The 23,797-nt window shown below is 39.6% G+C and overlaps 1 protein-coding gene across 1 annotated transcript; it reads left to right on the top strand.

Moving 5' to 3' along the window:
• The first annotated feature begins 3,054 nt into the window (after positions 1 to 3,054).
• Positions 3,055 to 22,755, top strand: tspan17 (tetraspanin 17). The gene is made up of 8 exons (XM_042492934.1): positions 3,055 to 3,613; positions 13,607 to 13,657; positions 15,445 to 15,591; positions 17,633 to 17,803; positions 18,323 to 18,448; positions 19,147 to 19,194; positions 20,862 to 20,978; positions 21,187 to 22,755. Exons 1-8 carry the CDS (start codon positions 3,527 to 3,529, stop codon positions 21,250 to 21,252), a joined length of 813 nt encoding a protein of 270 aa, XP_042348868.1. The 5' UTR covers positions 3,055 to 3,526; the 3' UTR covers positions 21,253 to 22,755.
• The last annotated feature ends 1,042 nt before the right edge of the window (positions 22,756 to 23,797 follow it).

Raw genomic sequence — 23,797 nt, 5'->3', positions numbered from 1 at the left:
TCACCTCTGGACAAACTAAACAACACTGACACCCTCACTGCATTTTTAGGGGCAGGGTTCTATGATCGCATGCCTGCATTTTTAGCCCATTTCTCTCTCATTTCATATCTGTATGATGTCTGGAAATGAATGCAAAATAAAAAGTGATGACACACCAATTTAAGTAATGTATTGTTTGTGTCTTGTTTTATTGTTATACTTTCCAACGCCCTTAACTGAAAATAGTCTTATATTTGAAAAAATATATAATATAATAATTTTCTCTTTTTTAAAATGTACAGTACCTAAATGGAACATTATGTTAGCAAATTATCAATTCGTATACAACACCTTTCTCCAAGCATTTATACTGTTAAGTTAGTCTTGATTATTTAATTAATTCATGCCTATTGTGCACTCAGAGTAATTATGGTTAAACTATAGTATGTGATAAATTCAGGACTTCAGTAATCCTGTACAGTGCCATTTAAAATTTAGAGGATTCATATTTCATCTGGTCCTCATCTAACCCCTTGGTGCCCTCACGGGTCTAGGTTTGGTGTCAGCCTTGGGGGGCATGAACAGGGGTTTTAGGGGTACTCTGCCATTTTGAGCATCAAACACTGGATTAACTGCATTCTAATGAATTTTTGTGCACCAATTTGTACCTTTACTGCATTAGTTTACAGTGTGAATGTCTTCAATTTTGTCAAAACAAAAGTCCTCTTTTATTGTCATGCTTTTACTGCACGTCCTACATATTGAGTGGGGCGCGTCCCCTGTGTACCCCCAGACATCTGCACATGATTTAACAGCCCCTCCATTGAAATTGTATGATAGCTGATTAAGTGCATTTTGATTAAGTTTAACCCTTTGAAACATGGAGCAACATTACTTTTCTAGCACTGCTTTCAGATGCCATTCACGAGTATCAAAACTTCGAACCCTAAGAAAATTTCTGTGATTTCTTTCAAATTCTTTCATTTCGGGTCATTTTTTCTTTTGTTGCTCATTGCCCTCTTCCTGTGTTTTTAAAAGACATCAGGCCAGTTTGCTCAAGTTTCAAAAGGTAATACTTGGAATGAGATGCGATGAATTGCTTATTTTAATTCACGATGTATTAGATTTCTGTAGTTACATCATAATAACAAGACTCACAAGTTAAGTATGTGCCAGATCTCCCACCACATTTGCAGACGTACTTCTTTGGTTTTACAGTCTTGGCTCACGCTTCACTCTAAGTGTAACATACTATATTCTTGAGGTGATAGCTAAGGGAATGAAATGTCCCTCACAGCAACTCCTCAGGGTGAAAAGAAAACCAAAGCCACATTTATCACAAGTTCATAGACTGCCATCTGTAGGACTCCTGACAGAAGTTCAAATGAGGCGACACAGTTTGAACTGTTTGTCGACATGCAACTGTGTCTCAAAATAATCATTTCATATATTCTCTTGTGGCATCTATTTCCTTTTCAGGAATGCATCATAGTTTTCAACTTAGGTACAATTTAAAGATACATTTTCACTTTAGTGTTCCCTTGTCAAAATAAGACTGAATTATTTTTCACTGCAGACGTTTTAACGTGTCAGAGCAGCAGGGAACAACTACTGTTACTATCAACACCTGTGCTTTTCCTGCTATGACAAGTCAAAATGTATGTCAGTCCTATACCCTCCAGGTGTCCACATTAATCATACTTGCCATAGTCTTTTATTCTCAGTCACAATATGGTGAACTAACCTGAATGTTCACTTATTACATCCCACGTGATTCTGGAACGCGTTATTGACAGAAAAAAGGTGATATCTTGGTGTTAGATATCACACGAATCGTTCAACTCAGAGAGTGAAAGGCTTGAAAGAGAACTGCAAATAAGGTGGCATATAGTCAGCAGCTGTACGGTAGCTGTGGGAGCTCATATTTACAAGATGAGTAGTTTCCTTTTTACAACTCCTGACTGTCTTTTTTATTTTTACAGATTTGCAGTGTGCCATAAGATTAAGAGTCATAATATAATATATTGTTAAGAAGACAATATTTGCAGTAGGACTAATGTGGTCGGTGCACTATGTAATGAAAATACACCTGTTGGTCACCTGTTGTTTTTAAAATATTTTTGCAAGATTTTTTTTGCAATCCCAGCTGCACCTGTGCATCTGTTGACCTCAAATATAGCCTTTACCTTCTCTCTGCTCAATTTAAGAGAGTAAAATAAGATGAAGTCTGGTAATTTAGGACACTTTTTGGTGGATTACTAAGAAAACCACCTACAACTCGGCGAATCCCCTGCCGGTGTTACTTTTTGTAACTTGTTATATTTCCCTGCTGTATTTCTGTGAAGAAAATATGTTGCCAAGTAAAGTAATCAAAAACACTGGACCTTCAAACATGTCTCTGATGACATGTTCTGGTAAAATGGGACAGCTTTTATGATAAAATAGGACAATCGTGTTTGTTTGTTTTTTAAACAATCACACCAATTAGCTGCTCAGCTGCATGTATTAATGATAATAATAATAATAATAATAATAATAATTTTAATAATATATAATAAATAATAATAATTTATAATAATAATAAATAATAATTTTTTTAAGAATACATTAAAAAAGATCATCCCACTTTTCTGCCAAGCTTTACCTGTTCTTTTGCCTTGGTGCCATATTGTCTGCAGTGGACATGCATGTCTAACAATTATGGCTAATTCTGGAGTAATGTGGCTGACATGGTCTCACAGCTTCATATGTAATGTATAATAGTTTCTGCCCATAGTTGTGATCTCAAACCATTACAAATGATTATGTGATGTAAAGGGCACACAATTGTGACAACAATACAATGACAATTTGGTGACTGGCTGCTAATATTCAGAGAGCCCAAGACTGAAAACCTTATTTGTCCTATTTTACCTGATGTCCCACATTACCTGACTTCACCCTACGGATGATACAGCATAGCTACTGTGGCTCGTCCTGCTTTTGCTTTCCACCCAGTGAAAAGTGAAACTCGTCGTTAAGACACAAGAGGCCGCTCGTGAGGTGAAAAGGGCGAAAGGCAGCGCAGTGGTTTCCTCGTTTGACAGCAGGGGCTTGTTTTACAGCACAAAACAACAAGGATGAAGATTTCAAGGGACGATGCGGCAAATGAGATAATCGAGGAAACGTTAAGCTGAAAGGCCGTCAGCTTTATTTCCTTCTCGCGGTTTGCGCTGCCATATTACCGCCAGACAACTTGAATATCGACTGAACTGCGGATGAATGTCTCTGCCTTAGAGTCCCTGCATTTGTTGTTGTTAGCCGCTAATGCTAACTATAGAAGTTGCGAGCTAGCTGGCCTAGCGAGCTAATGGTTAAAGCGAGAAAAAGATAATTAGCCGTATATCTTTGATTTACTTAATGCTGTCCCGGTGAGTAGACTTGGCTTTGTGTAGCTGATGGAGCCAGCTAACCTCGGCTTCAGTAGTTCAACAACTGCAGCTTTGGCTAAGCTTTTAAAGTAGTTTCCCAGTTAGCTCGCCAGTTAGCCACCACTATCCTTGGAAGAATGAGTAGAAAACACCATCATTTTAAAGGAGCCGAAGTCAGCTGCTGTGTAAAATACTTCTTATTTGGATTCAACATTTTATTCTGGGTAAGTAAATACTGTTTACCAGTCGGTATCACAAGAAAAATAATGTCTAACTTAAAGTCTCATTAAATATTCTGCAAAAGTTAGCTTTATGTTAGCACCGTTAGCGAGTCTGAACTTAGATGATCCCCGGGGTCTAGTAACATGATACGTTTAAGTTACGAGAAAAGTATTAAATTATTTATCTCCTGCCATGTGTTGTCGTTTTGGTTTTGTTGTTGTTATTTAAGCTTGATAACTTGCATATCAATTGGCTTGTTTACTTGACTGTCTTACAGGAAGTCAGTAATTGTTTTTGCGAAGGACAGTAGTTCAGTTTGTTATGAAAAACGCTCTTGGCATGACTTTGATTAGCAGACCACTTATTCTCCAGTTTTCTTTTTATGAACCTGTGGGCAGATGTAACTTTTTCTTCGATGCCACTCATGACAAAATCAGTGGTGGATGAAGTACCTGAAAGCCATACTTTAGTAAAAGTACAATTATTTTAACAGAAAATGACTTTGGTAGAAGTTAAAGTCACCTATTAGAATATTACTTGAGTAAAAGTCTTAAGTATCTGATCTGATATTTACTGTACTTATCAAAAATAATTTTATGATAATAAATGTACTTGTAAGTAAAAGTATAAGTAAATGCGCTTTACTTTGGTTCTTGTTGACAGACAAGTATTAAGTGTGATTAATTAGAGTGAGTTAAATTTTACCTTGACATGTTTCAACTGCTATCCTGCAGTCTTCCTCTGAGGAATTTAACAAGCTTTAATACTTGTCTTTCAACAAGAAACAAAGTCAAGACTAGATTCAGTGAAGACATAATGCATTTGTTTGGACTTTAAGTAAATGCTTTTAATTAAAAAGCCTTTCTTTGACACTACATTAAAATGGAGCATACATTACACTTGAAGAAAAGCAAGTTTTACAACTTAAAGGATTTAAAGAACAAAATCCAATTTTGCTTTTCCTTCCTGTCCTTCATTTGTCTGTCCACCTCCTCCCTCCTTCCCTATTTTGTAGTAGTATAAGTAACTAAAATGCTAAGGGCAGTTGTATTGGAGTAAAAGTATTTATTTTATTAAGACAATTTAGAGGAGTAAAAATGAAAGTTGACATAAATAGAAGAACTCAAGTAAAGTACAGATGCTAAAAAAACAAACCTGAGTACTGCAACAAAATATTATTACTTTGTTACCTTTCACCACTGCTGAAAACATTATTTTGGTTAATAGTGGAGAGTAAATATGATGATTTGATTGTAGCTGAAGTAGATTTAGCAATGACAAAAGCTGGGCAGATGTTAGTTTCTCTCTGTGCTTTAACTTGGCAGTAAGGATTGGTACCATTGTGTTTCAGTTGAGAAATGACATCTCATCTGTATTGTTAGACCAGTGGCAAGTGATCCCACATCTCCCTTACAAAGCCCCCCTCCATATTTATCCCTCCTCAGTCTGAAAAGTTTCTCTGTTCAGTCTCCTTCACCCCTCCCTCCTTGCCCGGCTGCATTGCGTCTGGTGTATTATAATGTCTGTGGATGAAGGAATGGCGTGTCTGTGAGCCCCAGAGGGTCTTCCCACACACTGTTGGAAGGAAAACGCCACACGGACCTGAATACCACCCAGCCCTCCTCTTTTCAAGCACCCCCTTTTCACTCCCTCCACCACTATAGTGCTTGGGCTCTGTGGGACAGCATTGTTTCTCTCACTCACACACCCACAAACGCACAAAGAAGGATGGCGATAACAAAGGCTTTGGGGAGAGGACCGGGTATGATTCTGTGTTTTCTCCCCTCGTATGTTTGTTCTGACAGACACGTCAGGCACATGGGATCCACATGCAACTGGATCTCTTCCTGGTCCTCCTTCATTCGTCACCACCTCTTCATTCCTCAACATCCCTGTTCAAAATGTAGGAGCACTATAATATCCATATTTTTTGGGGTGACTGGGGTGATATGATACAAACTGCCAAACTTGTCACAGAGTTCTCATAGCGAACAATGCACAAATTCATTTTACAACTGGCCTCACAAATGAAAATGTGCTCTGTAATTCAATTGGACTGAGCAATCAACCAGGAAATATTGAGTCATAGGGCTGTAGTGTTGTGTCTGACTCATATTGTGTTCTTTCAGACTGTTTTGACACTCAGGCCAAACTAACAGTCCTGTGTCTGCTCTCTGTGAAACTGTAGAACAAGTTCCAGCTCGCTGGCTGTTTCCTTTAATAATCGCTTGAAGATGTTCTCCTCTTGTCTCTGTGCTGCGAAACAGGATTTGACAGACAAGCTAGTGCATTGCCGAAATAGAGAGAGATGGGGTTTATTCTCCACAAATCAACCCATTTGTCTTTCCCATAGTGATCTTGTCAGGCTTGAGAACGCTGCCTAAATTGAGACAGAATGCTTGTAAGACCCTAAATTTTCTGAACAAAATAGAGCAGTAAAACCCAGTGCCTCCTCTTCTGTTTGGATTCCTCCAGTGCCTGTGCTTGCAGCTGTTGACAGCCACACATTCTCACCCAAGAACAACATACCTTCTCTCGTCCTCACAATAGACAAATTCCTCACATCCACTTAATTAATCATATTTTCTGCCTGAGCTGCTGAAATGTTTGGAAGCTCTGCATGCTGTAATTAAGAGCTTGTAACCAAATGTCTGATTTGGTTGGATGCAGGCTGTGTGTGTGTTATTAGCCAGCTCCAGCTATAAGTGCCCAAAATGCACCTTGAGTTATCACATCGCACGTGGTCAGCTGTAAAGAGGTGTGAATTAAGCCATTTGAGGACACCCCACTTAAACATATAGAGGTAGACAGGGATTCATGTTTCCAAGTGCTGTGTACACAGGATGCGTCTCTGATTGCATTGGAAGAAAGCATTGTAAACTTTTGCATAGCATATAGTAGAGCTGAAATAATTAATTAACTAATCGATAAGTGTGGTTGACGGATAGATTAAGTCTTTTTCTTAATGCAAAAATGTCAAAAGTGCACTAACTTATTTGCAGTGGGTGGAACGACTAATGTGGTCTGTGAACCATGTAATTAAAATACACTTGTTGGTCATTTTTTTCTCCATATTTGGCATGGATTTAAATATAATTTTTTGCAATCCCAGCTGCACTTGTGCATCTGATAACTTTAGATATAGCCTTTACCCTTATTGTGCTCTATTTAAGGAAGTAAAATAGGGTGAAGTCAGGTGAATTAATTAATCGATTAGTGTGTTTAACAAATAGATTGTTTAAGTCGTTTTTCATGCAAAAATGCCTAACATGCTGATTCTAGTATTTCAAATCAGAGTATCTGATGCTTTTCTCTAAGCTCATTTAAACAGGGCCACTAATAAGCCCCTTATATCACTGCCTTATATACAATGTCTTTGCATTTTTACACAAAACCATACCACGGTGGCATCATGTCACTCCACTGTGTGCTTTTAGACAGCATTCCAGCATTGTGTAACAAAAGAGGTGTGACGGGCCTGATGTTTAATACAACAGCATCTGCGTTTAGTGTGACATATAACATATGCCTCAGCAGTGATCTTGAACAATAAGAATGGCATAACATGGCAATAATAATCATTTACCATGCCTGTTATGTGGAGGCTGATCTGTGCTCAGTTAGTAAAGAGCTCCAAGATCTTATTGTTTTCTCAATTCGCGTTCATTTATGGCCGCTGTTCTTCTTTGAGTGAGTCGTTAACTGCTGCTAGCTGCTTTTTAAATCTCCAGCGGTTGGTTGCACACATAACACACTGTCAAAACATCTCACCCATCCTGCCCATGGTCCCGTCATGCCAGCTGTCCTGTTTATACAGACACTTCCTGTCATGCTGTATTAAAGGCGAGACAACTCTGTCTTGCCATTCTTCGATTGTATCTTTTATATAGCCTATTGGCACGATATTCCCGCGTTGAACAGGCAGTGTAAAAGGGCTTTCTGTCTGCATTGGAAGAAATCATAGTAGACTTTTGTATGGGTGTGTATGGTAGAGCTGATATAATTAGTTATAATCAACTAGTGGGTTCAACAAATTAATGGTTTCAAGAAAAAACATTTACCATGTGCTGGTTCCAGCTTCTCAAATGGGAGCATTGATGCTTTTTTTTGTCTTATGGGAGTAATTGTTAGTTACACCTCTAGTGTATAGCTTGCTAAACCTCCTGAGCACACTTGATATCTGTATCCAAAACAAGGCACCGAATACCAGCTATTTTCCTCTTTTCTAGTCTCATGTCTGAGGACAGATGTGTATGTTTTTCTGTTTATGAGTGTTCGCCCTTTCCCTCAGATAAAATCAAATGTGAACAGGGAGGCAAAGTCCACTCACAGGGGGATTTTTCTTTTCTGATTCATTTTGATTTCTGCTCTGATACCCCAATGTCAAGTGCAGTCTCATTCTGGTCACAGTATCTGTAGATATCTGGATACAAGGTAATAGCTTTGAACATGGCCTAACCTTCTCTCCCTCTAAGCCTTAGCCTCGAGTATCCATAGTCTAGTCATAGTCTAGTCAGATACATTTTGGCCCCGAAACTTGTTTTAGTTACATGCTGTTTTAATAAATCAGCCAAATTGATACATTAATTTGCAGCATCAAGTGCTGAATGCAAGATATGTTGAATCTTCTCATTTTGTTCATCCTGTTGGCAGCGCTGCTGATATCATATCATCAAGAATGGTTGCGTTCACATGGCCTGCCACATTTGAGATTCAGCTTATTAAGGAGTCAACGACAGGGCAGTCACACTCGAGTAAATCTATACTCTGTGTATTTGTGTGTGTCCAGGCAGCGTGGAGCTTGGTTTGTCTGCTAGTTAGTTGAGGTTAATGGGATCAGCTAGCTTAGGGAGGCATCTTCTCAAGTGTTGATAATCTCTCTGTCCACATGGAGAGGAAGCCCTCGCTCTGGGACACACACATCCTGCAGCAGCACTTGACAGAGAAATAACCTGAACAGCCCGTTTTTGAATAACGAGGCAGATTCACGGATGCGGAGTTCCAGACTTTGTTTATTTGCTTAGTGATAAAAGCACATAGATGAGATAGAATAATAAAAATGTACAGAAGGAAGGGAAACAAATTACTCACCACAGTAGGTGAGATTTAAAGAAACAAATCCTGAGGGGTTTGTAAAGCATCTTGCATCTAAAATAAACAGAAGCAATGAAGTATAAACTAAGTAAGAACAAACAAAGACACAGCACTGTGCTTGGATTTATTGCTTAATTGCTGAGAGATACAAGAGATAAATGTGGATCTCATGTAAAATTAGCATCTTTCTTTTTTTCCCCCTCTTTTATCCACTGCTCAGTAAAAAGCGGTTATTACCTGGAGGACATTTTAGTTTCAGGGTAGCATTGACAGAGTAAAGCACAGGTAGTGTATTTCAATGCCACAGACTGACCTGAATGTGACTCTGACTGCTCACACTGTGGGAAAAGTTGGATAAAAGGAAATAACACAAGCACTGCACAAAGGAAGGTTCAGTTCAGTTTCAATGTACTCATTCAGTCAAATTCACTTCAATCCAAACCTTATTGTCCCATGGGGGAAGTTTAGTTTGCGGATATGGCTTTAAAAGGCACATAATACAGAATATACTTACATGTGTCAGGCTTATACAGTAACACACACTTCACAGCACAGCTTAGCGATACAACAGTAGTCTCTTTAGTAGTATGAAAAAAAAGAAAGACTTTTTGCTGAGATTAACTACATTTTAACCTTGACTTTAAGGTCAAGTTTTGATCAGCAGTCTTTCAGTTATTATGTATTTTCTAAGTAATGGAACTATTCACTGACTGAGAAAGATTTAGACATAGTGAAAGACATCGTAAGCCAAAATGACAGGCTACCAGGCATGACACCTCCATCGCTGTCTCTCTCAATGCTGCCTTCAAGGTCGCCTCAAGCCCTAGCTGGGGGAAATGTGACTTGACGTGCATCGAGGTATTTTTGACCGGAAATAATCACAAAATTGGCCAAATAATAGAAGTATTTTTCTGGTGTCTGGCTGATGTTTTATTTTAGAAGCACCATAGTGAAAGGGGATATTTTTTCGCTGCTTTATTGGAGTTCACAATAGGGAATAAACAGGAGATGAGAAAAGAGAATGTGATGCATCCATACTGAATCACCAGGGCAATTTGTAATTGATGATCTGCAATTAGCCATGAACAGTTGTATATTTAATTTAGATGCATATAATTGATTGATAATAATTTGACAGAATACCATATGATAAACTGTATGACTCATCACATCACAGTATGGATTTTGTCTCCTGTATTTGGCATTTCTACAGCTCTGGTATCACCAGAAATGTATTCTTTCCCTCACATTATACAGATACGAAATCCAAGCTATTCCTAATAATCTCTGGCTTAATAAGACCATTTTAAATATTTCGCAAGGGTACAAAGGTAGATATTAACCATAGCCTAGTAAATACAAGCTTTCATGTGAGGCAGATATTTCACATCAAAGTTGCAACAACTCTTTCCGATTTCCTGAGAAGGGCTTAGTAGTAGAAATGAGACGGGGTGAACATGTGTCATGCGGGGCAGGAATTTACTAGAAAATGTCAGTTATGTTTTCTTTTCATGGTGCAATAAGAAAAAAATTATGCAACATCCTTTTGTAGGAGTCCCTCAGATCCTCATTTTATTACACTTTATATAACTGTCATGTTGAGTCATTACTCGGCACCAAGTGTTCAAAATTCAAGTCACTTTGTTTCCAGTTGAGTACAACTTCCCATTAATAAACTTTTAAATCCAAGTGTCGCTCAAATGCAACTTCAATTTTGGGCTCTTTGTGTTATTTGGAAATAATGTGGAGGATTAGTTTATCCTTCATGTTCTCATGGACACTCCTTAGTTGGCTGGTTCTTTTGAAAGTTCCCAGCCCTGGATTGGAATGAAGAAAGAGAAATTGCAGCCAGAAATGTTCTATAAAATATACACAGGTGTTGTGTTCGCCTTCCATGATTGACAGCACTTGATGCAATGGCATTCACACCTGAAATATAACTATTTTGTGTTCTTCCTAATACTGCCAGCTTAAATATATTCAACTTCAGCTTGTTTTTTATTGTTTATACACTGCAGCAGGCTGTTCTCATTGACTGTTCTTAAACCTACAAAGAGTGTTGCTCTATAACTTGTATATAACTCAGGTACTTATGAGTCTGCAGGCTGTGATAATGTGACCTATTTGATGCAAGCTGTTTGCCACCATATGAAGGGAGCAAAGAGGGAAGTCCGCCAATGTAGTATCGAAAAGGACCAAAGGCTGTGTAGGGAGGAAGGTCGAGGTGGAGGACGGGTCAAACAAACACAGGACTTTTATCCGGGAGACCAGGGTCAACACTGAGTTACTTTAATTTACGTGCATCAATTCTTTTCCTAAGCCTAACCTAAGTATTAGGGGAACTTTTTCAAAAAATATTATATGAATTGTGTACTTTTTTTTTCTCTAAGACTTCATATGATTTGTCGTGCGAGGGTGTGTTGACAGCAGACAGGTATTACTATTAGATTTTCATGCAGTAAATGTGCGTATTAGGTTTCCATTATATAGAGCCATCAAAGTTATTAAGTAAAATACCATTATCACAGTTTTGTGCTGGGAAATATTTTGTGTTCAGGGAAAGAGTGAATAGTCTCACTGAGACTGACTAAGTGGAGCTCCTGGAGAACTTGGTAGTGTGGTCAAAGAGCAGAGGCAAAAACATAGAAACAACGCAATATCTCAAAGATTAATATGCAGAACTTTTTTTCCTCTTTTTTTCCACTTAAAATCCAGATATTGGGTGGGGTCATTATAAAGTTTGCTTACTCAAAGAGCCTACAATACCAATGGCTAAATCTGAGTCCCTGTGACTGCTAAATTAAAGTTTTGTATTTGCATTTTGATATAGTATGGAATAAATTAACTGTTGGGCTAAAGTCTGTTTTAAGATAATCTTCATAGCGCAGTATGTATCACGTCTTATTTTCACAGTAAAGAATTCAATAATATTGGCAACTTTTGAAGACCTTATTTGGTTTAAACATTATAATAGTTATATATAATATAGTATATATAATAGGTAGTTAAATCTTTAAGGAATAATTGTGATTAAGTATCACTACTGGTAATTATCTGCAATATTAACATTCTGTAACATTATACTTTAAATGGAGTTGCGTAATAGTGGTTTCCCTCCTGTAAGTGAGAGTTGTTTTCTCAATCTGTCTGTGTTCTCTTTTCAATCTGCATGGATTATTTAGAGTCAGAGGGCAAATGGTTTAATACTCCCACGCTGTCGGTCTAATCTACCTGATCTCCACGTGCTTACCTTGACTCCTCCTGCATGTCTCTTTCCAGCTGAAGGCACCACACCCTTCTCTACAACCGCTTACATAACCACCAGGCCAACCCTGCAGCAGCCCTTCACAGTCACTGCGTGTTTTTTGGCATACCTTCACATTGTTGGTCTCGTTATGTGCGCTGACGGATTGCCATCAGTTTACCTGCTTCCCCTGATTTAATCAGCTTCCCTAACAATATGATTTAATCCAATTTCAATGGCGCTATTATATTTCAGGCTCTGCCATTATGGTGTGCCACAGTTCAGTTCATTGCCATCTCAAATCTCTCAGGAATGACATTTTGTGGCAGCTAAGCAGTTGATTAGACAATAACATTACATGAGTAAAGCCACATTACTAAGAAATGGGTGATCGTTACTGAATGCCTTCTGATTAGTATTATCTTGAAACCTTACTATTAGTTTTAGCCTTTTTGACACAGAGAATTGCACTATAGGGCCACTACCAAGTCCCTTCTTCTGCCGCATTTCCATCTTTACACAGAATCTAACAACGGCGGCATCATGATCCTCCAGTGTGTGATTTTAGATGTCATGCTGGAATGGCAGACTTAAGAGATGTGATGTTTAACATAACAGCATTGGCAGCCCTGTCTAAACAATAACAATGGTATAACACGGCAATAACAATCATTTACTTTCGCTATATATATATTATATGGCAGCCGATCTTATCCTCTGCTTGGACGGAAAGGACCTTTCAAATCTCATACTTTGAGTTATCTGCTAGTGGCTACTAGCTGGTTTTTAAATCTCCTGCAGTGGGTCGCCCACATAACAGAGGAACTAACGGGGGAGGATCGAGTACTGTGTGAAAGAGACAGCCAGCAGGACGGGATCATGAGCAGGACGGGTGTGACGTTTTGACAGTAAAAACATCACATCTGCTTTGAACAGGGAGTGTAAAAGGGGCTTTTGTACATTTTGTTTCTTCACATTTGAGGTCCAATGTCACGGCCATCTCAAGCAGTTACCCATTTTGAAGGTATATTTTTTACCTTGATATCCATCCTTCAGTGGGATGGGAGGCTTATGCCGAAGGGATTTTACTTAACTCTCAGGATATCAGATCCTCTAGCCTCTTAAGCAGCCCAGTGCAATGACTCTAACCTGCAATGACCTGCAGATGTAATGATTTATTCTGTCCGCAGAGTGTTAAAAAATCATATCAGGAGTTGGTTTTGTTTAAAGGATCTAAAAGCCAATTATCTCAATGAGCTTATTTCTTTAAGTGATGGGGTTGTACATGAACCCACTATTATCTGCCTGTTATAGAGGAATACTGTTTTTTTTTTTTCAACTGAGAGATTTGTGTTTGGACTGTGCTCCTCCTGTGTGTCGGATGTGGGTGAGGCTGTTGGAAAAAGGTGATGTCATGGATCACTATGGATCTATCAGTTACAGTTGTTGGGTGGTTTGCATGTGTTGCCAGGGAGACACCACTGTAAATCAAATGTGAACAAACTACAACCATGCAGCCCTGATAAATACTTTTTTTGTTTTTTCTATCTTTAACATTGGTAGATGCTTATTAAGTCTCAAATATCTAACTTCTTCATTGTTTCACTGTTGCGCTCCGTCTGACAGTGAGGCCTCCTCTGTGTGCTTTGTTTTACAGTTACTAGGAGCTGCATTCTTGGGCATAGGCCTGTGGGCATGGGCGGAGAAGGTAAGTATAAACACATGCACGCAAACACGCACTTTGGAAGTAAAGCGTAATTGCCTCAACAGCATAGCTAAAATTCTTCTCCATATTCCGGCGGGAGTGAGCTGGAAGTACAATTTACAGGAGAGGGTTTAGATGAAAACAGAGCTTTTGAGAGAAGTGGCGTGGAAAATAAAGGCACTATCCCTGTAAAGCTTTGTAGCACTTAAACGCATGTTACCTGATAATGGTCCTGGTAAACAAGTCATAGTTGTCTTGGGAAATGATTTATGTTGCTGCAGCTTAAGTGTGATTTGTTACTGTTAAGGTTGAGCTAATATGTTTTTCCAATGGTTGCACGGAAGCCAGTGGTAGGCACAGGTACAAAATAAGGAAGCCAAAATTATAAACTCATTAGACTCATAGCCGCCGGGAATTAAATTATTTTTTAAAATGACCAAAAAATAAATGCATCAAAGTTGTATGAAGACTGGTCACTGTTTCAAGTGCTGCCATTTACCTCTCATGTGCAGTGGATCATGGCCACATCCAAAACTTCTTCCAATTGAGTTAACAGTAAATTTGTTCATTAATTAGTGAGAAATTGAACCAGTGTGTTCGGTAAATGCTGCACCAGCGAGGAAGCATGTACTGATTAGTAACGTCTGGTCATGAACTCTGCGCAAATAGGCCTGCACCGGAGTACCTTGGTGGAATGGCGTGAATAATTTAAAGGGATTAGGCAGCATGATGAATAGCGGGTACTGCAAAGGCATAATGGTGAGTTTGGATCTCAGTGACTAAGATGATTAGTTTCTAGCCTGCTGCGTTCAGCCAGACTACACTGTTTCTGTGCCTCATGCTTAAATTCAAATGAGGGCACTTTGTTCTGCACGAGTGCCGTAAAAACACAAGAATGTAGTTATGCTTCTGTCCTATAGCTGTCCCTGAGCTCAGTGCAGTGGGAGCTTAACCTAAGCAGTATGAGATTTCAGTTTCTTGGGTTTTAACGGCAAGTGTTTGACATGTGTGCTATATGTCAGAAGCAAGCAGAGCTGAGAGCAGGTGCCCCCCTTTACAGACCTCGGTGGCGTCTCTTTCAAAATGGGTGAGAAATATAAAAAGAGGTGGTGAGAGATCATACATGAACCAGAATACACATTATGGTTAAGCTTTTTTTATCACTATCTACAGCCTCCTTTTTATGCTGCTCTGTGATATTGACTCACATCACAATGAGCCCACTCTTTGGAGTCAAGGTGTCATTTCTGTTTGTCAGTGCGAGGTGAGATGCAGACCAGAGACTGACAGGAAAACATGTTGGATGCACTGTGGCCTCGGGGCTGTTAGGGCAGGATATGCAGAGAGGAAGGACAGATGTCTGTTTGTGAATGTTTGCTCTGATCTGGGCCTCTTCTGATAAAAGTTGCGTGTTTCAAAGGTAGGACAGAAAATCTGCTAGAGAGTGAAATTGGTTTGTAGATAAATTGATACAAAAAACCCTCTTGGGGTTTGTTATTTTGTTTAGAAAGCAACACACTCGCTAGATACTGTTCTTAGCGAATAACAATATTTCTGCTTTGCTTCTGCATCTCTGAACAGGGCAGCCCCAGCTGGCCTCTTGGCATTAGTTAAATTCTCACAATTTCTCTTTGATATCAGGATCTCTTTTCAAGGTTAACTGAGTGTTTTTGTGGAGAGAGGAATTTTGCAGGGATCTTTTAATAGACATAGTAAGGTTGGATTTTTTTTAGAAGTATTATAGTCAGAATTTTAACCACTTTCTTTGGTCTTTTTTCCTTTACCCTCAGGGCGTGCTGTCCAATCTGTCATCCATCACAGACCTCGGGGGCTTCGACCCTGTGTGGCTCTTCATCGTTGTAGGAGGGGTCATGTTCATCCTGGGCTTTGCTGGCTGCATTGGAGCGCTCAGAGAGAACACCTCCCTGCTTAAATTTGTAAGCCACCTCCCAGCTTTCTGAGCACAGACACCATTTTAGCCACTTCACACGCCTTTAAATTCTGCACTTCACACCAGAGCTGAGGCTGTCACTGCAGCAGGTGTCACTTTGACTCACCCGAGCCAAATGTTATGGGTGGATGCGTGGCACAAATGTGTGTTATCTCATCACGAAACCATCTTCTATTTCATCAGAAACACTGATCCGTGCCTCATAAGCCACCAAAAGATTTTCTGTGTCAAATAATATTTCCTGCACCGGCACTTTTTGGTTTTGTCTTTTGATCTATAAAAAATGATGGGCCTCATTTATATGATCTACAGCTCATGGTCTAAAGCAGTGGTTCCCAACTGGTGGTTTGTGGTCCAAATATGGGTTGCAAGTCCATTTTGAACTTCAGGCTTTGTATTAATGTGCTATGCCTTTGCAGCGTTTTTGTGTCTCCAGTCTTGAAGCAACAATATACACAATATACAATATACACACTGAAGCAACAATATACGCCCACATGTTGTTTACTCTTTGTGAAACAAAATTGAATATGTTGTAATTTATCTGCCGTGTGGACCTTGAACTAATGACTAGGGAGAAATCTGGACCCTGTGGCTGGACCAGTTGGGAACCACTTGTTTAAACTGCAGAGCGCAAGTGCATTTGGGGCAAGTCCAACACCACTTTGCTAAAGAAATGGTGCATAATCTGGGTGTAGGGTAAAGCACAGAGGGCAAAGGAGTTGTATCTAGTCCCTTAATATATCATAGGTGTGTTTTAGTTGTAACATGAATTCAACCAATCAAAGTGTCATCTCTCTTTCCCTTTAAAAGCCAGGTGGGCTTGCACTTCTACTATTCTACTATTCTCACTACTATTTAGATAATAGATTTGGCATATTGGAAGAAAGAGCTGTTTTCTGCTGAGAGTTTTATAGTAGAAGCAGCAAAGTCACTGCAGCAAATATCGTGGGACATTTAAGCACAAAAACTAAGAATTATAAAGTTGACAGAGGAAATAAGTAATCTTTTAGTTTCTGACATAATAAAGTCATGCTAATCCTTGTGCATAAATGCACACAATGTCTCTCCTAATGTGGAGTGAGACAGCAGCTCTGCAGCTCTGCTCTGCTCTGTTCACATTTCAGAGAATTTAATTAATATTTTCCTCATTAATGATGCATCATTTCACCCGCCCGCAGCCCATCCGTGCATTGTCTAACAAGCAGAGTGTGCATGTGTTTTGAAATCCCCTGTGTAGGTGCATCTTACTACTTGAGAAACATACCCTTTAAATAGCAAGAAAATACAGCGCCATTCTGACTTTAGACCAGGATTTTGTTGGTCAGTGGCACAAACATTTTACACTTTCTGCAGTGTGCCAACAATTCATTTGACCAAATCCTAATTTAAGAACAACATGCTCATGGGCACAAGTGCATTTTCTTCTTACACAACGTGGATTCTAGCCATAAAAATGACAACTCCGTCAGTGTGTAACTAGGGATGATAGTGTTGGATGTAAGATAGGAATTTATTCCACATCCCAAAGCCATGACACAACCATTTTGGGAGGTTTGCTTGGGTTCAGTTGTATTGATATTCACATGTGACTGACGCAGACAAACCTGCCTTGTTGCTGGCTGCGATTCTAAGTAGCTATTAACTCCAGCCGATGTCCATTAGCAGCAGTAAGTCAGGCGTCAGAGCGAGGAGCTAATGTGGCTTTTGTGCATTTATCATTAGCCCCGTCTCCTCCTACATTTACTGTAAAGGGATGATATAACGGCACCTCTGGGACTGCGGTTTTTGCTGCCACACTCACTCAGCAAATCAGGACAGGTCCTACAACCAGACCTGTACAGGGACATTACATCTGAGTGGTTGTCTATTCAATTCTTTTACAGTACATGTTAGAAATAATATTATTAGTCTTTTGATCCTTTAGAAAACAGGATTCTCTTTGGCTCAGATTCACTGATTGAAGTGACAGACTTATTGTTTTCTGCTTGTGTGTTTCATGCTTGTGTGCATCATGTGCTTTCCAGTTTTCTGTGTTCCTGGGTTTGATCTTCTTCTTGGAGCTGACTGCGGGGATCCTCGCCTTCGTCTTTAAGGACTGGATCAAAGACCAGCTCAACTTTTTCATCAACAATAATGTCAAGGCCTACCGTGATGACATCGACTTGCAGAATCTCATTGACTTTGCCCAGGAATATGTGAGTCGACACCTACTGACTAACACTTTAGTACCATTTCCAGTAAACACTCAAACTTCCTTTTAACAGCTCATGTTTCTTGAGACTGAAATCAGTCTCCCTTGTCTAGAAATGTTGTTGCTTATATGATGGTTCGAAACTGATATTGAATCAGCTCAGTCCTAGGCATAGAGAAGACTGAGTCAGCCAATGCAGTTGTGGCATAAATCTCTTGATTAATGTGATTGTATTTCCCCTCAAATGATTATCCAATTGTATGAATGAGATGGTTTAGATAATTGGCTCCCATGTGTAAACTCTGGGCTCTGTCATGACGTACTGTAAAGGCGATTAGATCCGCTGTCGTCTCGCCACTCGTGTCTCAATATCTGTAGTCACTACCTGCCACAGTAAGCTGGCTACTCACCCAGGCTGACCTGAGCCAGGCTCTGAAGAGCCATTTCAAGACCAGATCAGAGAAATAAATCTGTTAACTGGAGCTGGCTGCATAATCTCTGCTTGTTGTTGTTGGTGTGTCAGTGGTCATGCTGTGGAGCTCATGGGCCAGACGACTGGAACCTGAACATCTACTTCAACTGCACTGAGCTGAACCCCAGTAGGGAGCGCTGTGGAGTCCCCTTCTCCTGCTGTGTCAAAGACCCTGCAGTGAGTCATTTAGCCACAATGATTATTGATTATGTGTTCAGAATTGCATTTCATTATTTTAATTTATAATCTAGCGCTGTAACAATTAAAGAAATTGTCTGCCACTATCACAATATTCAAATAACTGAACTTTTGAAATATATGAAAGTATACTAATTAGAGATGTAACAATGTATCAGTTCCCCTGATATCATGATAAAAAAGTGTCTCTATGCCATTGTGGAACTGTGACTAAATCTACCATAACAGAGTCTGGATGGGTCGATGACAAAACAGCCTATATATTATTAATAGCATTACAAAGACTTTAAGGTCTTGATTTAAAAAAGGAAAAGATAATTAGCGTTTTTCAGTATTTAATGGCATTTCATAAACAATTTGACTTAAAAAAAAAAAAAAAAAGATCTGTAAATGTACCATTAATGAAAGTAGTAGTAGCTACCAGAACGCAATAGAAATGGATAAGACAGCGTAACAAAGACTGTTTTGGCTTTTTCAGACAAATGATTATGACTCCCAAGATCTAGACATTCTTATCAGAGCTATTGTTCTGGAGCCATTAGTTGGCCTTGGAGTTATTCTCCAGAGCTGTCATTTCTTCATTTATTTCTTGTCACTCAGACTTAAAGCCAATTATTCAACATCTCAAACACAGTGACAAGTAGCTGAAATGGTGATTTCACATTTTTGTGTTACAGGAGGATGTCATCAACACACAGTGCGGTTATGACGTTCGGCTTCAAGGGGTTTGTATCTCCATACGTGTCTCTACCACTCTCGCCATACTAAATCCTGTGTTTGTTTTACTTCGCTCTCCACATAATCTCTTGCCATGACCTCGTTCTTGGAAAACGTATATTGTGATTTGTGTTATTATTCAAATCTATATAATTTAAAAAGTCTAATAAAATTATAGCAGTAAAACAGAACCAGTTCTCATTCACATTGCAGTCAGTGGCAGCAGTGGAGCATGATTGGCAGACATGTGCCAGCCTTTCTGGTTAAAATGACGTTGAAGCTGCTGGGTGGAGTTGATGGACAAGCTGCAAACCTGTTTGATTGAAATGATTCGAGCAGTTTGGGAGGGTGGAATGGCAATCGGCTTCATTTGTATTGGGCTTGATTGCTTGTCTAAACCCCCCAGTAAAAATGGATGAATGGTTTAAATGAAACAACATTAAACTGAACCAATCACATTAAGGTTTTATAGTGTATTTTATTTAACGTTCTTGATGAGAAAGTCTCCCTTTTTAAACACTAAAAAACTGTGTACATAGAAACAGTTGGCCTACACAGCAGACACAGAATGTATAGGGTTAAGTCGCGTAGAGGCTCCTCTTTCGTGCTTCTTGCCTTAATAACAGATTGTTCTTCTAACAGGGATAATTAGGCTCCAGTTATAGCCCAGAGAGCAGCCTTACTACGCTCTGTAATTGACGACTCAGTGGGTTATGCCAGTCCGTTCCCTTTTCCTCTGCGTGTGGGTGTGGTGGTTACAACTCACTGCACTGCAGTCAGAAAGATTGCTGTTGCTAGGCGCACTGCAATACAGTGAACCACCTGCCACTGAGTTGGTATGAATTAATTTTCCCTGTGTGCTCTTCTGCTAACGCCCTGGCCATTGACATTGTACTGAAACTATCAGTGATGTGCAGTAAGTTCCTGTGCAGCTTGTTTTTGGAGTACAGGCTGGGAAAGAGGAAGAGCAAGAGACACAGGGAGGACAGCGGCACAGAAAAGGCAGAGAGGGCTGAAATAGCTTCAGAGGAAGTTCACAGCAAGAACAACATAGTGTTTCCTGCTTTTTTATTGGCCGCCAAGGGGCTCTCTTTACCTCCCATTGGTTGAGAGCTAGCTTTCAGGTTTTGCAAGAGAACAAAGGGTTCGCCTGGTTGACTTGTCATGAAGAGCAACAAAGGGAGCATTGTATGAGCTCCTGTTCACACCCATTCTTACTCCCCCCATTTTAGTGTCTTTGCAGCTCTAAATTACACCTTTTTATGGCCATTTCTGAATAGAGCATGTTCATCATCGTGTGAATCTGACAGCACAAACAGCCATCTGTCCGGTGACAGGAAACAGCCTCTGCCTGTTTGTTCAGGGTCCTCCGAGAAACTGAATACACTGCTTTAATATTCTCAATGATGTCCAGACACTGACACGCTGTAATCTAAGAATGACTCAGCTATCAGTCTCCCCCTGTGCCCTCCTCAGCGGCACAGGAGTCAGTGGGCAAAATGTTATCTGTGTTATTTGTTTTGTTCAACATTAGTCATAGGTCAGAGCTCAGATGTTTGTTTAAATAATACAAAAGGGCCAATGTCTTTCCTAAGAGCAGATCATTTTAATGTGATTTTAAAAAAACATTTATACACTCTTAAGTTACATTTAATCTGTTTTTGTCTTTTAAAAGGAGCTGGACCGGCAGAAATACATCTACACAAAGGGCTGTGTGGGACAGTTTGAGAAGTGGCTTCAGGACAACCTGATTATTGTAGCTGGAATCTTTGTTGGTATTGCACTTTTACAGGTAAGAAGTCCTTGTTTTAAATAATGCGTTTACCTAAAACTAACAATGTGCCTGAGTTCATATCATTACTGCCATCTAGTGGTGGCAGCCGGTATCATCAAGCAAACCCCTGCAATATAGCAATCTGCTTTTTTTTCTTTTTTTTTTTTGCTGTAACAAGTTGTATTCTGATCACTTGACCTAATGTCCTGTGTGGTCTCCTCTCCAGATCTTTGGTATCTGCCTTGCTCAGAACCTGGTAAGTGATGTCAAAGCTGTCAAAGCCAACTGGTGACAGGAGAGGTGAAGTGAGGGAGCCCCACCCCGCCCCTCAGGCCCAGCCGGGTCAGCGCAGCACACAAAGAGTCCTGTCCAGCTGAGGACGGAGAGCCGAGAACCCTCCACTCTACTTTGCCACTGAGCTAAGCAGCACTCTCACACTCGCATACGTGCAGACACAAAGAGTTTACTTCCCTGTTTGTAAGTGACACTTGAATGGGGAGATGAATATCCCACACAAACCAAACAGTTAAAACTTCGTTTACCACTCATCTGGGATTTTAACAGAAAATATATTGAGGATTGTCCTGCCTAATTAGTAGTTAGATTTTTTTTCTTCCTATGTATCTTCTGATTTCTTTGGACACGTGTATTTATGGGGCGCAGTTGCACAAGGACTCCTGTCAGCAGGGAGATTGGAAGCCATGGATGATACAAAAAAGTGAGGGGTTGAACATCTTCTTCAAAGCAGCCTGTTTTTAACGTGCTTATCCCCACTTCCAGCCATAGGGAAGCGTGGGTGGCTGGCCGGGCCGGCCAACAAACACATGGATTCCCTCTGCGTGTCATTTTCTTTCTCCATCGTGACCTTTTATGACCACTGAAATGACTCTGAACACTGGCTGGTCAAGTCTGCAACTTCAAATCAGTTCAGGAGAATTTCAAATGTAAAAAAAAAAAAAAAAGTGCCATTAATTTCCGATGATGTTTTTGTCTCCTTCCTGTTCTTTACATGGAATTTCTGCACCCCGCCCCACGATACCTCAGGGCCTGGCCGAAAATATACGACTTCTGCCACCGGTTAAAGCATATCTATTTTTTTCCATCCATGTCTGTTAAATATAAATCGACTAACTTAATGCAGAGAACACTGACAGTTCCTCGAAAGTCGCCCTGTTAGCCCTGCAGTGATTGTATTATCTGTAGATTTACTGAAGGATGTTGTATTGTATTATATAGAATGGCCCGGTGTGGTTAGAATCGTAGGTCTATGCTTTACAGGGAAAAAGGGGGTTTGTGGTAGTTGAGATTGTTGTTTATCTCGGAGCATCCCTCAGGCACATGGGATTGCTGGTTTGGGGCCTTTTTTACTTGACTTATGTTACCACATCTGTCTTATATTTTGACCTCTGCATATTGAAATATTTGTCTGTTTAAAGATTCATCCTTTATTTCCTATCCTTTCATAGATTTCTATTCTGGGTTCATTGTTTGACTTCACCAGGCACCTGTTTTTACCTCCAACCCATCAGTCAGCTGCAAAATAGCCTCCTTATTGTTGATGTTGTTAGCAGTCCTAATGGAGACCAAATGATATCAGCTGGCCACAAGCTAACTGCCAAGGTTTTGTCTGGCTACAATTGTGATTTTATTAGGAATGGAAGGAATATCAAATAGCATTTCTAGATAGCCAAAATGTGAATTTATTGTCCCTTTTTATGTGGGAAGTGCCAGTTGTAATGAGAAGTCAAACAAAAATAATTAAAAAAAATGTTACAGTATCGCTTTTATCTTTTAATTCAGTGTTGTGTCTTTTGTTTGGACTGGTTTTTAAATAGAGTAGTAAAAACACGCTGTTACATTTTTGATATTAGCAACAGCCTCAATATAACATGAATGCTGCTTTAACTAGATTTATTGATATATAGTACAATAACCAAGCTAACAGCAAGTCTCACATGATGGCATTTGATCTATTTGCCCTTTTGTTATTGTTTCCAGGCATCTGATTTTTTTTTCCCTTTCTCAAGTTTACACTTTGTACTCATGTTGCTCATTATAAAAAAAGAGACCCTTGGATCACATTATAAAACCGCCCTCACAGCGTTTCATCTTCGTCCATGATCCATGCAGAATGTAGTTTCTGATATGACTGTGTTCACTCGATACTTTTCTGTCTGCATTTAACCACTACAGTTGTTTCTGGTTGTAGCAGTATCGTTCAGATACACCGCACAGGCATGAATTTGGGTGGGGTTTACTTGGACCACACACAGCCTCATATACACCCGTTTTGAATTGCAATGAACCTAAGTTGAAAGATGAGTAGCATTAATATTCTGTGAACAGTACACCAAACCTTTTCCTGCTTCACCGAGTCTGAAGTAGAATATATTTATATATAAATATATATATATGAACAGCACCTTATGATCGTGTGCTGTGCTCTTACATGTCGCATGTCGCTTTCACCCACACGCTCCCTCTTCAGAACCCTACCTGATCTGACTGCACCTGTTTCAGAGCCTGTCATTTTGATGTATTTTTACACGCAGCGCTCCTTTTGAAAAAAAAAAAAAAAAAAAAACGCAACACAAGACAAAATAACAGTCATTTGGATTGCGGTATCATGAATGCAGGAGTGGAATAGATTCAGAGGATCACAATGCGTACTGGAGTGGCTGAAGTGAGTCTTAATGACTTCCTTCAGTAGAAATGGATGAGTTTCCATAGGAGATGCTCACTCATTCCAGTGCTTTAGGTGTAATCAGTTGAGTAAGAGCCTCAAGCAATCTGAGCGAACAGAGTTTTTTTTATTTTTTCTCCTTCAGTTCAAATGT

Source organism: Plectropomus leopardus, chromosome 9 (genome assembly GCF_008729295.1).
Source record: "Plectropomus leopardus isolate mb chromosome 9, YSFRI_Pleo_2.0, whole genome shotgun sequence".
In the NCBI taxonomy this organism is placed as follows: domain Eukaryota; kingdom Metazoa; phylum Chordata; class Actinopteri; order Perciformes; family Serranidae; genus Plectropomus; species Plectropomus leopardus.
Note: the sequence above shows the minus strand (reverse complement) of the source record. Positions and strands in the feature narration are given on the sequence as shown.